This window comes from Papilio polytes, unplaced genomic scaffold (assembly GCF_000836215.1).
Source record: "Papilio polytes unplaced genomic scaffold, Ppol_1.0 DF824381.1, whole genome shotgun sequence".
In the NCBI taxonomy this organism is placed as follows: Eukaryota; Metazoa; Arthropoda; class Insecta; order Lepidoptera; family Papilionidae; genus Papilio; species Papilio polytes.
In genome coordinates this window covers 146654-161662 of record NW_013524823.1, presented here as the reverse complement: position 1 = coordinate 161662, position 15009 = coordinate 146654, and the positions used below count along the sequence as shown (strand labels likewise).

The following is a 15009-nucleotide window of genomic DNA, read 5'->3' as shown; positions in this document are numbered from 1 at the left end:
AAATTTCAATGAGACTGCGTGGCCAAATGAATTCTGCAATTTCGCAAAATAGCGACGGTGGATAAAATCATAAATATATACTCAAATCTTCAGAGTTTAATACTCATACTTTAGGAAATGCACACGTTTATTTCGATTTAAAATATTTATACCTTTCTCGGCTTGGTCATCGAGTTAAACTATCTGAAAATACAAACTCGAAATAAAACCGAACGAAATCGAAAGCAATTCAATTAACCTCCCAATAAATCAATCCTTTGAGTGTTGATTCGTTTGTGTTGGCGCTATGCAAAAGTTCTGTGTAATCTTTTTTAGGCGCTGTCCAAACTCTCACATTGCAGTGGCCATTGGAAAACCAACTGAACATCGGGATAAAACTTTTGACGTCGGTTCTCTAACGGATCTGCTGAAAGTGAAAGTTGTTTATACGCTGCCTTCGTCAGGTTTATACGATGTAGTTAGTTTTTGATCCCCATATTTGACCTGATTGAATTGACATTTAGTTTTCAATAGTTTGAATCGAATTATCTGCTTTATGTATTTATGAATTTTCTTAATTCCTTCACTAATGTTCTGAAGTGTCTTCTACGATTAAACTAGCGAATTTACGTCTTCATCGATAAATACAGAAGACTAGTGAGCAACAGATATATTGATAAGCCTTTTTTTTTTTAGGGACTTTCCCCGTCCTTTCGTTTTTGTTTTATATATTGTAAGATGGCGAACGAGCAAGCGAGCAATCCGTCAAAATGGCTAAGCGACCACTGCCCATAGACATTTCCAATTCCAGATGCCTACCCTTAATCGTCGGAGAAGAACATGTACATAAAGAGGACATATCCCTTTCCCTGTCTTTATTCTATTTACTGTAATTGCTCATAATTTTATAAATAATCACACTAATATTATCAATGCGAAAGTTTAGATGGATGGATGTTTGTTAGAGTTTGTAGCCTAAATGCCTTAACGGATTTCGATGTAATTTAGTATAGATGTAAGGGATAATCTGGAAGAACACATGGGCTACTCGCTTTTATTGTTTTTTTAATTCCACGCAGACGGAGTCTCAGGCAAAAGCTAGTATTTCAAAATGTGTAAAATATTAACTATAAACTATAAAATTAAATGGACAATTAATAACTTAAATTAAACGTGTGAACAAAGTCAATTACCAAAGTTATTAAGCTTTCAAAATAATAACACTGCGAAATACCGTTTCCAGGAACTGTTATTGAGAACATTTTAGTCGAGCCACGGACAGTTTGCGTTAAACGCGGGTTAAATTACCTTTTGAAATAATGTTATTTCGATAAATGGACGCTTATTTTCTGCTAGTAAAGTATTTATTTATGTAAATTTCATGTTATTTGAAACGTACATTTTTAAAAGTGATCTTTTAATTTTAAAGACATTACTTTAACAAAACAGTTTATTGAATTTAAGAGAAAAAAAACCCTAATAACAAAATTAGTATTTGTTTTTTAAATACCAGAACAGAGTTTTTTAAGTCAAATAAAAGACAGAATCATATCTCGATCGTTACAAGATTACCTTTTTAGCTTTACTAAAATGTACCTGTGAAGTAGAAAAGATAAATTCCTTTTATATAAACCCGGTTATACACTAAAGCGTTTTATAAGTGTGGAAAATGACTTAATAAAGTGGCCGGAGGCATGTACGGGGAAAATATCTTCAGCATTTTAATACGAAGTCTTACTATTATTAGCCTCTCTGACCTCCGGCGCTCATTTTATAATCCACGTCAGGATATTTTCCAATAGAGCGTGTTATATTTAATTTTAAAATGCCACTTTCCCCTTGTTTACACATGTAACTATAAAATAAGCAAGTACAGTTTTTTTAGAGTCTTAGAAATCTAAAAAATTAAAACAATTTAATAAAAATGTGTTGTTTGGTTCATAAACTTATTTAGTATATGTATGGTATTTGCGATTATTCAATTTTATATTTAGATAAGAAGCCAATAAAATTTTTCTATTCAATAAAAGTTGAACGCGTGTTCAAAAGGCACTTGAAGTTAATTTTAAAAATACCTCGTCTGAACCGAGGTGGGTGAACACACAACATAAATAATCTTTACAAATAAGGAAAAGTTTCACGGCATGCCACTTCAACAACAAATCAGTCTGTAAGGCAACACTCGACTTTCTCAAACGCTTTGTAATTATCGACTTAAGTGGTAAATTTTCAATTTAATTTTTTCACTCTATATTCATTCTGAATGGATGTAGTAGTTAACAGAACTTGTACCTGAAATATATAATCAAAGCTACGTAATAAAAAAAATCAGCTTTTTTAATTTGTTTTAATATAATCACTTTGATATATTAATTTTAGTTTTATCTTACTCTATGCCTAACTTCTGCCCTCGACTCCGTCCACGTGTAATAAAAAAACCAAAGTACATATCCTATGTGTTTCTAGTCTATCCTCTACATCTATGCCAAATTTCATCGAGATACGTTCTTTAACTTTTAAACTCTTTAGTTTAGGCTACAAACTTTCACATTTATAACATTAGTAAGATAGTAAGTTTATTTTAAAGTTACTTAAATACCACCCATTAGAAAATTCATTTTCTTAATAATGGATGCTACTAAAATCACAAAAATCGAAAGCTTCTTTAAAGTACGATCAGAGATTTAGCTTGAAAATATTTTTCTTCAATTTCCAGAGTAAAATATTTATTGAGTATTTTGCGGATGGAAATTCAACTGCCATTTCGACAAGTAAAGAGCTTTAGAGTCAACCAGTTACCAGTTGAGACGACATTTTTAATGGTTTTAAACTCATACGTTGTACATTTTAAGTTCATCTCAAACGTACGTGCAGATATACAATTTTTTTTTGTAATATAAAGTGGCAAATGAGCAAGCGGCCACCTGGATCCACCGTAACGGAAAGCAATTGCTGGCTATAAACATCCAAATTGCAGATGCGTTGTCAGCCCTTAATTGACGGAGGAGGAGACGCACATAAAGAGGACATTTCCAATGTAAAATACACTTTTCATTCCCATCCTTTCCTCTTAATAAAAGGGTGGAAAGGGAAAGGGACTGAAATTAGGCCTCCGGCATCGGCACCACACTTAGCACACGAAACGCGGAATTGCTTCCACTTCACGCCTGTTTTCTGTGAGGTCGTGGTACGGGCGAGCTGGCCTATTCGTGCGAAGATGTTAAAGCGGGCTCTACCACTGTTGTTTTTTTTGTGTCACGCGGACGGAGTCGCTGGCGACAGCTAGTTGACTACTAAAGTAATCTATGAATACTTAGCATCAAGAAATTTTACTTCTATATGTTGCGTTGTAAGTCTAAAATATTACTTCTAATAATGTAAGACACGTAAATAAAGGGATTTTACTCAAAGGCTTAATAAAATTATTATTTTTAATGATCTTATACTTTGTAGCCTTTTTTAGTCACAGACGGAGATAAAGTTTTGGGTACGTTCAGTTTTTACCGGACAATGATATCTCAGAAATTAGACAAAAAAAATACAACTTATGGGCTTTCAAAAAAAGGTTTTGCTAAATAGAAATAAAAAACAGATATAAATTCATTATTTTTTTAATTGAATTGATACCATAAATAAATAGGAGTAAGTCGAAAAAGAAAATGTCAAATAGAAACCCTACATTTTACTCCACGTATAAAGTGTTTCGTAAGTGGCCCCTTCTTTGAAGCAAATGTTTGTTTTGAACTATCAAGTTGAAACTGAACTTAGAAAAGCGGAAGCTCCGGGGCATAGGAAAGTTTAATTATCACTTGAATAAAGTCCAATGATTAATGGAAAATATTTGAAGTGCAGTTAAGTTACTGTAGAAGTTCTTCTCATCTTTCATATTTAAATAGTAAAATCTTTTTATAATGTCTGAGTTTCGAAATGGTGATTTTAAACTTTTGAATTTTTTTCCTTTTAAGGTTCTCTCATTCTCGTTTTTATTTAAAACTTTAACTAATTTTACCAAGTTTTAAAAAGCATTTTTAAATTACAGAGTATTGAGAGGAGAGGGTAAAAAATAAAAGAGTTTTGTCTGAAGACGAATAAAAATATTGCCCTATAAAGGCATACATCTAGGTTGGACATCATCAGCTTGTATAACATGTACAAATTTTTTGTCTTGTTATTGACTGTCTGTTGTTCGTCATGTCTTTAGGTTATGGCATCTAGTATTGAACATTTTAGATGGCCATTAGCGTGTGTATATGTAGGTTTCTAATAGCAATATAGGTAATAGAATTACTAGACAAGGTATTCCACTTTAGTACTCAATTTCATGCAATACTGCGCCGGAAGTAATACACGAAACCAAAGCAAAACTTGCTAATTGTTTTGATAGAGGGGATGTTTTAGCGTTTAACTCGTACATTCAGTTCCATTCGAAATGCAGTCTCTAATTAGTTAATAAACTAATTTCTCAAACTAGTCTCGTCTAATATTAGTGATATGTACTTTACTTGCAATTTATATTTTGCGTTTAATTACTTCTGTATTAATAATTCGATACTTTACTTGTATTTAATGCTAGAAGTTGTTTTACTAAAACTTGGCCTTTGACTCTGAACGTCGTAGAAATATCTTGATGCAACTATTTAGAGATTCAATGGTTTCGGATTTCACTTATCCAGAACTATTTGCTTTGCTTTTCGAGAGATTGTTTATTGATACATGATATACATGAAACATGTATCATATTATATTAATTCACGCTTTGAAAATAAGCAACCACCGATTGTGTGTTGTTTTGAAAATTGTTATACAAATACTAGTCGACCATTGGTCAAAATTCGACGATAATTCATGAACAATTTTTGTTAACAATAGCTTGATTCATGTCTTCTTAACGATAACTTTATTTGTGACAAATTTCACATTTACACGTTTGCATAATTTAAAACAGGTACCAAATGTTTGCGCGTCACATATCATTTCATCTTTCATAAGTTAGATTAGAAAGCCATTAACATAATGATTAAAGAAGAAATAGAATTTACGTCATGTAGCTTAACGTTTTTCAAATTATGTCTCCGCGTTTCAATGCAGTCCAGTTATCTCAAAAAGATTACTAATCTGTAAAGCAAAGGTTATATGTTACTTTAAATGAGTCATACCGTATAGTGCAAAATATTTAAATTTATATATTTTTTACACAAATTTAACATTGTCGAATTAGATAGCGTAATTACGTGAAAACCTACTACCATAATCTCAGTTAATCCGACAGTAATCAGACAATTAATGAACTACAAAAGCGTTTTAATTTTTTCGTAGGCTTTTATTTGCATTTATGTCATTTCTACTGTGATGACCATCAACAAATGGGCTGATTTTGAGATACGTCTGACTTGATCCCTGTTTCTTTAAATTCAAGAACCAGTTTATACTAATAATGAAAAATAAATTGAAACAGAGAATAATGGAGGTAGTTCTGATGGTAGCTGGAAGTCGAACTGTCAAGAACTATTTATTTTAAATTGTTACGAATAAGAAATAGAATTTCATTCCGTCCGTCGAGTTCCACTTTATGTCTTTGTGTAAAACAAGTACCATTTGTTCCGTCAATAGCAACCGTTTAGTTACATCTCCAATAATTGGCAACGTTTTAAAGACTGTTACAATTCGTACGAAATAAATAAAACGAGATAAAGCGAACAAAGGAGATGCTTCTGGCGTTTCACCGGCCGCTATAATCCGACCAACCGTCTCTCAACGGGCTTCGGAAAAGCACGAAAAGCATTAGTAAAATACGGAGAAAAACGACCAACTCACAAAGCTGGACAACTTTATTCACAGAAGTATTTTTCAATTTTCAACTTTAAGGTTTACTTTTTAAATTTGCATCTTTTAAATATTTTGATTTAACCCTTTTACATGTTGCATTTTGACTTTATTTAATTTGGTTTTGTTAAAAATCTACGTTACTTATTTAATGTAAGAAGTAACTTAAAGTGTAATGTGTTTTTAACACGTTCAGTGCTACCGTTTGTCCTTGAGAGTTGACTTTCATTGTAATAGCACTGAATGTGTTAAAGTGTTGAAGAATAATTGACAGTTGTCATCATGTTAGCAAAATAGTACCTATAATTAAGACGGAAACGTATCGGTAACTATTGAAACATTTGACGTGGAAATTTACCCGATGACGTGATTGCTACTTGTGGTAACATATTTATTATCTTTGAAACTACAACTCATCCCAACACAGAAGGGTAGGCAGAAACCACTGATCTCGGCTGTGGTAAACATATGCCTCCGTTTCTTCTCCATCCATACATCTACAGATACATTCACGTTTTCAAATGCTATTAAGAATTTAATCAATTTAAACGGTATAAGTCCGTTATTATACGTTATTTAAAACTAACAATGGGAACATTAATTTTATTTAATACATGAGTAAATGCGGTTTTTTTTTTGGACATCTTAAAATTACGCTTACATTTCCTATGAATTCAAAAACCCTTTTTTTAACTACATAACAGATAGAAAATGAATATAACGTACGTACCTACTGTTGAAATTACTTTATAATCTTGTTCTGAAGCAAGATATGCAAAATGAAACTAAAACTAATAAAACTAAGGTTCTCTAAGTTAAAAATATTTATCGCAATCTTTAATTTTTGAGTTTTTCTTTTTGAGGTCTACAAATATTTGATACATTAATTTTATATACCTCTAACGGCTTAGGCAGCGTTAGCCGAAGTTATAATTAAGTGAATTTTTAACGCTGTGGTCCCAAAAAAACGCTCTTTAATGATGACTCCGAAACATTAGTAATTATCTAATATAGCCTATGTTACTTATAAATAAATTACCTTCGTAATGGTGGAAGTATTTTTAAAATAGGTCCACTAGTTTTTGCGTGAATAAAATACATACAAAAATCCAAATCTTTATGATTTTAGTATAGAGTATAGATTACATAATGTTACTTTACCGTCTTCCAACTTTTTAGTGTTTGCTTTAATGTCATATTTTCTTTCACAGGGGCGCCGGCGGCGGGGGTGGCATGTTTGGAGACGTCAATATATCAGCCATTTTGGACTCATTTAGTATAAGTTACGACAAAAGAGTAAGACCAAACTATGGAGGTTAGTGAATTAATTTATTACGATATTTTAAAACAAAACACCAACACTGCTGCTCTTTTAAAGGATACGGATTGAGTACCGGTTTTCGTGGTTCTACATAAACTGAGTTAAGCAGTCCAGTATCGAATACCAAAGAGCTAAGAGCTAACGATGGATATAATTTACATAAAAAAAATATGTAGGAAAAAACAAGACAGTTGTAACAGTTAAATTAAGTTTTTGATTGACAATGTTGCATTCGATTTTACAATAATGACATGACAATTTTCAAATAGGAAAGTTGAAGCAAAATTGAAAAATAACCACAGCGTATGTTTTTGTTTATCGTTCATGAAAATGGCATTTTACTTCCAATTATTGCCTGGTAATTAACTTCATGAATCAATCCGCGTTGTTAATAATTGTTTACGAAATAAAAAACTAATTACAATCGCTCTTTATCCTGAAAGAGGCTAAAATAAACATTGATTATTTAAAGTGTGAAAATAAAGTCGACGTTGGTTATTATAATGATTTTTACATCAGCATCAGTAAACAGAACTTCACCGTTTCTATCAACCATTTTAATGTTTTATAATCTTTTCATTTACGAATACGATCTCGGTAAGTAAATGCATTACTAAAACTTATATCGACATTAAAAATGACAAAAGGAGAGTGAACAGCTACCTATTAAGCTAGCTCGTACCATCTTTCGACTGCATCGTCACCTCCTTCAGGTGGGATCGTGGTCAAGTGCTAGCTTAACAAATAATAAAAAAAAAACTACCTTAAAATAAATAACTAATTATTTTTTATTCTGTTCCGAAAATGCTGTTTTTAGATATTAACAATAAACGCGATAACGAGCAAAGCTAAGAGGGTATATACCTAACTATGTACATATAATAAAATTGGAGTGTCTGTTTGTAATATCAGAAGAAAATTTACAGATTTCGTGAAGATCATGTATATGCGTTGCTGATAACAGAAATCGCATTTATTTTTTTTTTCGTCTGTCTGTCTGTCTATCCGCAAGCCGCGTTTGTTTCGGTTAATGTCCGAAACGAATGTACTGATTTCGACCGGACTTTCACTGAAGGTAGCTGAAATAGAGGGGCATATTATAGGCTACTTTTTATCTTAATATTGCGTGAACAAAGTCGCGAGCAACAGCTAGTTGGAAATAAAATATTGAAGCATATGTACATATTAGATCAGAACTGAATGTGAAATAACTCAAATGTTTTAAATCTAATTCAAATTTAAACAAACAAATAATATTTACAAATAGATTGTATACGAGAGAAAATGTTTTTGAAGTAAATATTTAAAGAGTGTTAAAATTATTCATTTTAAATATTTTATATTCCTGCAGCAAGATTCTTTTGACGCGTTAGACGATCTTTCATCGAGGTGCAAAGTCGGCAAGACTGAAAGGAACCCAAGTTAAATAGGGTAGCCCGGGGTTAAATAAATTATTTAACTCATTATTAGTTAAACTACGTTAAGATTCAGCGCTCGCGATAAGAAGGAACTAAACTTCGAGTACTTCTTACTGGAATTTCTTTGTCTAGAATTTGCTTGATAAATTTAAAGTACATTTACGAAATCAAAAGGTGTTTTTATCAATAGCGATCATTGTTATCTATAGCTTTGATGTTAACAATAATGGCGTAGTTTAAAATATTTAGAAACGAAACTAAGATGATGTTTTATTCCAACAACAAAATTTTGATATAAAGTAAAATTTAATTATTTAATAAAGTTATACAAGTAATAACTATTGTACCTTTTTGATCTCATCCCGCTTTTAATATTAAATAAAGGCCATAAAAAGGATGAAGTCGTAACTTGCCGCCATTAATTTACGTTACTCCACGTTCTAAAGACGAAGATGACGTGAAACTGGATTCATTTTATATCCAAACAGACGAAATGTTTTAAAACATGTTTTATCCAATAACTAAATATGATCCTTAAAGGATTCATTTATGATGACCCGTGTAATTAACAACATTGTTTCATTGTAACACTTGACAGTTGATCGTGGAAACGTGTAACATCCACCATGTTGTGTGTATGTGTTATGTCATTTTCAGGACCACCCGTGGAAGTAGGGGTAACGATGTACGTGCTCTCCATCAGCTCTCTATCTGAAGTGAAAATGGTATCTTATTTTCAAAGCAATATCAAAGACACAGCGCATACATAGCAAGATTCTGTCCCTTAGTGCAATCACCAGCATTTTACCGTTCATTGTAGCACCCGTGTCCACGGTTCGATCGCAATTTTAGTAATAGGCTCGATGCGATGTGTCAATGTAGTTGTACCTGACGATCGCATCGTTACGATCTGCGTGGATGTGTGAGTGCGACATTGTGTGGCGGTAACACGGCCGCGAAACGTTACGCGACCCGCACGCACTCCGCGCCCCCGTGCCCCCCTCTATTGCCCTCCGGGGATGGGTAACGTCACCATCCTATGGTTTGGTTTTCACGGCGCGAGGCGCGTGCGCGACTCACAATTGGGCTTGATTGCAGGTCCGCCAGTGGAGGTGGGCGTCACCATGTATGTGCTCTCTATCAGCTCCGTCTCCGAAGTGCTCATGGTACTCGCCACTGTCAGCTCACGCTTGTCTCGGTCGCTGCGGTGTCCGCCGCGCGCCGCCGCCGCCGGCGCCGCCGCGACCGAGCAGCCCCAGACACGAGGCTGCGAGCATGTCCGCGTTTGGTGGAGCAAAACGCCCTATTGTCGTCCGCCCAATTGCCTTCTTATTATGACTTTTAGTTTACGCACTCAGTGTGATTAGTTCGTCTGATTTAATCAATTCATAATAAGGATTGCAATATGTTAAAATTTACAGTTTCTTGTGTGTTTAGCAGTTTTCGTAAGTCCAAAGATAAATTGTTGGGATATAGGCGACGGAAATTTATTGCTTGATAAATACGATTTAATTCAAATTATAATTTTTCGAGAAAAAAAAAACGTAGCCAATAAAATTTACTTTAATTTAATATCGTAAAACGCTTTGAATTTATTATAGTATTATAATTACCGTGATTTATAACAATTTCAACTTAACTTGTCACCAAGTAACATAACAGGAGAGAACTATGAACAGTTAACACCTATTAAAATCTATGGATTTGCGACGACTGTTCTTTTTATTGTGAATCATTTGTAGCTTGTTGTGTTTGTACGTATTTGTGTATCTATTAACATTGCCAAATTTCTATACTCTCCAGTAACTTGGAACACCGGTTTCATATAAAACTATTGAAAATCTATATTATTAAAGTTACAATTGATTAAAATTCGTGGTGACATAATATCCGGTTTTCCAAAGTGGATTCTGTGTGAGCTACTAGACGTTTGGGTGAAGGACCCCGAAGTGGAAACCAAATCGAGGTTGGGAAGGTCACAATGAGACGTGACCCATAACCCATGAGGATAATAATTGTCGAATTCGCAAGTCGCAAAATTGCGATCGGGTCGCAATCATAATCCACAAACCTGATCCGAGCATTATTCGGGCAAGCAATTCGTACCCGCTTACCAGCTTCTTGTAGGTGAGGTCTGCCTTCCAAGTCGAGCCGTGGGTGCCCACCTGTACTGTCGCCCGCTCACATTGTCCTAACCTATCACCGAAGCACATAACTTCCCCATCATAAATAGAATTCACATGTGTTTATTAGATCGCCATACAACACACTATGCACATTTTTGATACTTCACGCTTACTGTTTAAATTATCTATTAAATGTAGTACTGTGTTTTATATCATAATTGTCTATAATAAACGAGAAAATGTCTCAAGATCCAAAACATCCAATGTTATTGTTATGCGAGGTATTGCTAAAGCCAAATTGAAATTAATTTCACGATCTGATAAAAAAAGCATGCCAATGTTAGATGTTGACGTGTACTTTTATAGTTAATAGATTTTATTGTATAATTAATTGAACTTAAAACAACGAGGTTACGTTTCCAATATTTGAAAGAACTTAAACGTTATTCAACGAAGGTTTAAATGTTAAAAATCAAATTTCAATCTGTAAATTTCTTTCTCAGGACTTCACGTTGGATTTTTACTTCAGACAATTTTGGACAGATCCACGATTGGCTTACAAGAAAAGGCCCGGAGTTGAAACTTTATCAGTGGGCTCTGAATTTATTAAGAATATTTGGGTACCTGACACGTTCTTTGTTAATGAAAAACAATCTTACTTTCACATAGCAACGACTAGTAATGAATTTATTCGTATCCATCATTCTGGTTCTATTACGAGAAGTATAAGGTAATTTTAAAAGTATAATAAGCATTTCTCGGGATTGTGTTAATTGGAAAATATTATTTTTATGACATATTTCAGATTAACAATCACAGCTTCATGTCCAATGAATCTTCAATATTTTCCAATGGATAGACAACTATGTCATATAGAAATCGAGAGTTGTAAGTATTTTCCCATAGGTTTCAGTGGAAATATAACTTCAACCGTTGATCCTTCGAGTAAATTAATGACAATTTTGTTTACAATCTTCCGTGCTACTTGAAATTACTCAGAAATATTTACCAAGAGAGCACTTACAGCTTTATATGTTATGTATTGTACTGTGCAAGAATTTAATTGTTTTAGAGAATAGTCATCCAGTTTAAATTTTAGTCTAATATTATATAATAGTAATGTATACCCAAATAATGTTATTACGATGATAGAAAAATAATGAACAGTAATTTGATGATATGTATTTATGTGTGCTCACTCAAAGCCACCATTGATTTAATTATTATCACAATGCAACTTATCACTAGGCTTAATGATATTGTGTTGTGATCACTTGTTTGTATCACAGATGCTACTCAGGGTAACCTGTGAGCACATGCGTACAATTTAATGGCCGACACGTGCTGTGGTTTCCCTCGTGTTGTCATAAGTTGGAACGTCTCCTTCTCGCATACAGCACCCGCAGAAGGCAGACTCGTAAATAGTAAGCCTTTGTCCTCACGAGCATAAAGCTACAGAAAGGATTGTGAGACATCGATGCTGTGATAGCTGAGCGGGCCGACGGAGGCGGGGTTGTGCGGCGCCCGTGGGCCTAGCCGCCGCCGCTGGCGCGCCCTTGCGCCCACACACACCCTTTCATCCCGCATTACTACCGCTGCTTCGCTTCCTACCGCATACTTATTAACCGCACTTGCATGTAGCATTTCACTGTGTAATATAACAACTTTTCTGTGCTTTTTAACTTTAAATACCATATATAGTACTTATCATAAAGTAAGAGTTTTATTTTAATTTCCTTATTTCAGTAGGTAGACTAAGTAGATTTATATTTTTCTATCATCCACTATGAGCCGGCTCGAGGTTTTCGATCAACATTTGGCCGGACCTCGATTCTGCTCGTTATCTCGCCCGCGATTCACGCGGGGGCCGCGGCTGCAAGAGCGCGGGATGCGCGGTGCTTCTCAGCGTAAGTGATAGCGTTTTGTGTGTTTGGCATGTCTCCGGAGTCGGGTACACAATGAGAGATATTCGATACCATTGGAAAGACGGGCTATCAAGTGTCGGCATGAGTAATGAAGTGCAACTACCGCAGTTCCGAGTACTCGGTCATCGGCAGCGAGCCACGGTCGTAACTCTCACCACAGGTAACGAATCGCATAGTCCGCCTACCTAGCACCATCCATCTATTGCTCCGCCACCGACCCCGTCTCCCTCAGCCCGTGTGCGGATGGTAGATACCGCGGCACTAGCACACACGCTAAAACACAATACAAAAATCGCACCAAAAAGCGCGGTAAGCGATCTTCGCGATTATATAGACAAACCCCGACCGAATGACGACTCGAGTTACAAAACCCATTGCGATGGGCCTGGGGTATTTTATTTATGTGTCCGCTGCGCACAGTCGGCTACACCATGCGAGACATCCGATACAAATGGAACGAGGGGCCCAACTCTGTGGGTGTTTCGAATGAGGTGTCGCTGCCGCAATTCAAGGTGCTCGGTCATCGACAACGGGCAATGGAGATCTCACTCACAACAGGTATTTCAATTAAGGGGGATTCAATTACCACGACGAGAGATTAATAGTACTTGTTGAAATTAATATTACGTGAAACACTGGACAGAAACAGTCACTATTCTTTTCACATCCTGCTTTTGTACTTTTGCACTAAACACTGAGTGGTGTGTAAAATCAATTCCAGTACCTTAAATTTAGGTAACAATAGACCCCAGTTACTTTCAATTTAATATAGTACTATACGTAAATAGAAGTAAAATTTATTTTAAAAAAAGTAACATTACATGACTTTTGTACTCCAGAGTTTTGATTTTTCCTTTAAGTTAATTTTGAACGACGTGAATATTTTAACAATATAAATATCTTACAGGAAACTATTCAAGATTAGCTTGTGAAATACAATTTGTTCGATCCATGGGCTATTACCTTATTCAAATCTATATTCCATCTGGTTTGATAGTTATCATATCTTGGGTATCGTTTTGGTTGAATCGTAACGCAACTCCAGCGAGAGTAGCTTTAGGTGTGACCACCGTGTTGACAATGACCACGCTAATGTCCTCGACCAACGCAGCTTTGCCGAAAATATCTTACGTCAAATCTATCGACGTATATCTGGGAACGTGTTTCGTCATGGTCTTCGCCAGTTTATTAGGTAAATATCTGTTTATAAGTTATCTATTTTATTATAATGCAAAGCGAAACTAACGATGTATTTAAATGCCAGTGCGATTTCGTCATTATAAAGCATTATTTAATGCAAAGCGAAATTAAATATACCAGTTTATTTCTCAGTAAGTTTTAAATCGCTGTAGGGCTTCTGTTATATGATACTATAATTCTTTGCAGAATACGCAACAGTGGGATACATGGCGAAAAGAATACAAATGAGAAAGCAAAGATTTGTTGCGATACAAAAAATTGCTTCAGAAAAAAAATTACCCGTTGATTGTCCTCCAGTAGGGGATCCGCATACGCTTTCTAAAATGAGTACAATCAGTAGATGTCCTCCGGGACGGCCATCGGTAAGTATAAAAATAAGGCGGAATAAGAAATCCCAGATCATGTCCATCCAAAACATTTGACATGTAATTTCAGGAGGTACGTTTCAAAGTCCACGATCCTAAGGTTCACTCGAAAGGCGGTACATTGGAAAATACAATTAACGGAGGCAGAACTAACGAAGAGGACAATCCAGGGCCGCCTCCTCATATTCTTCATCCTGGCAAGGTAAAAAATACTTAACTGAAATAGTAATTGTAAGCGAAAAACATGTGCCCGCGATGAATTTGTGTCAGCTTTGCGTGCGCAAAAGTTTTACTCTAAATATTTACAGTGTTGTTCATTTATTATTTATTCATCATTTTATTTGTTTTCTTCATTAATTATAAATATACAAGGTTTCTATGCCTATGGCTGCGATAATAATTGAATAAATAATAAAGGAATTTTGACATTTTGACTTATCTTCTTACAGGATATAAGCAAACTTCTGGGAATGACACCATCAGACATCGACAAATACTCACGCATCGTGTTCCCAGTTTGTTTCGTTTGCTTTAATCTTATGTATTGGATTATTTACCTGCACGTGTCAGACGTCGTGGCTGACGACTTGGTTCTTCTGGAAGAGGATAAATAGAGGGGGAAACTACATATCCACTTATTTTTCCACCTCGCTTAATAACATATTAATTTGAAACAAGTGTTCCGATTTAAATATTAAATCTGGTAATACTATTAAATTTTAATGAATGAAAATTTAACTTAATTTTTAATTCCACGATAGAATTTACATTTGCATACTTCATTTTAATAACATAGTTAATGAATGAATTATTAAAAAATGTATGCACATTATAAAATGGATGAATTGTGAA

General features: G+C 34.7%; 1 protein-coding gene across 1 annotated transcript in view; it reads left to right on the top strand.

Moving 5' to 3' along the window:
- The window catches only part of LOC106099359 (gamma-aminobutyric acid receptor subunit beta-like), a 37195-nt gene extending 22391 nt beyond the window's left edge, over positions 1-14804 (top strand). Inside the window, exons 2-10 of the mRNA XM_013277888.1 lie at positions 7014-7117; positions 9199-9266; positions 11171-11397; positions 11473-11555; positions 13013-13150; positions 13500-13784; positions 13979-14154; positions 14228-14359; positions 14607-14804. Coding sequence (XP_013133342.1) covers positions 7014-7117; positions 9199-9266; positions 11171-11397; positions 11473-11555; positions 13013-13150; positions 13500-13784; positions 13979-14154; positions 14228-14359; positions 14607-14771 — 1378 coding nt within the window. The 3' untranslated portion in view covers positions 14772-14804. The remainder of the gene's footprint in view (positions 1-7013; positions 7118-9198; positions 9267-11170; positions 11398-11472; positions 11556-13012; positions 13151-13499; positions 13785-13978; positions 14155-14227; positions 14360-14606) is intronic.
- The last annotated feature ends 205 nt before the right edge of the window (positions 14805-15009 follow it).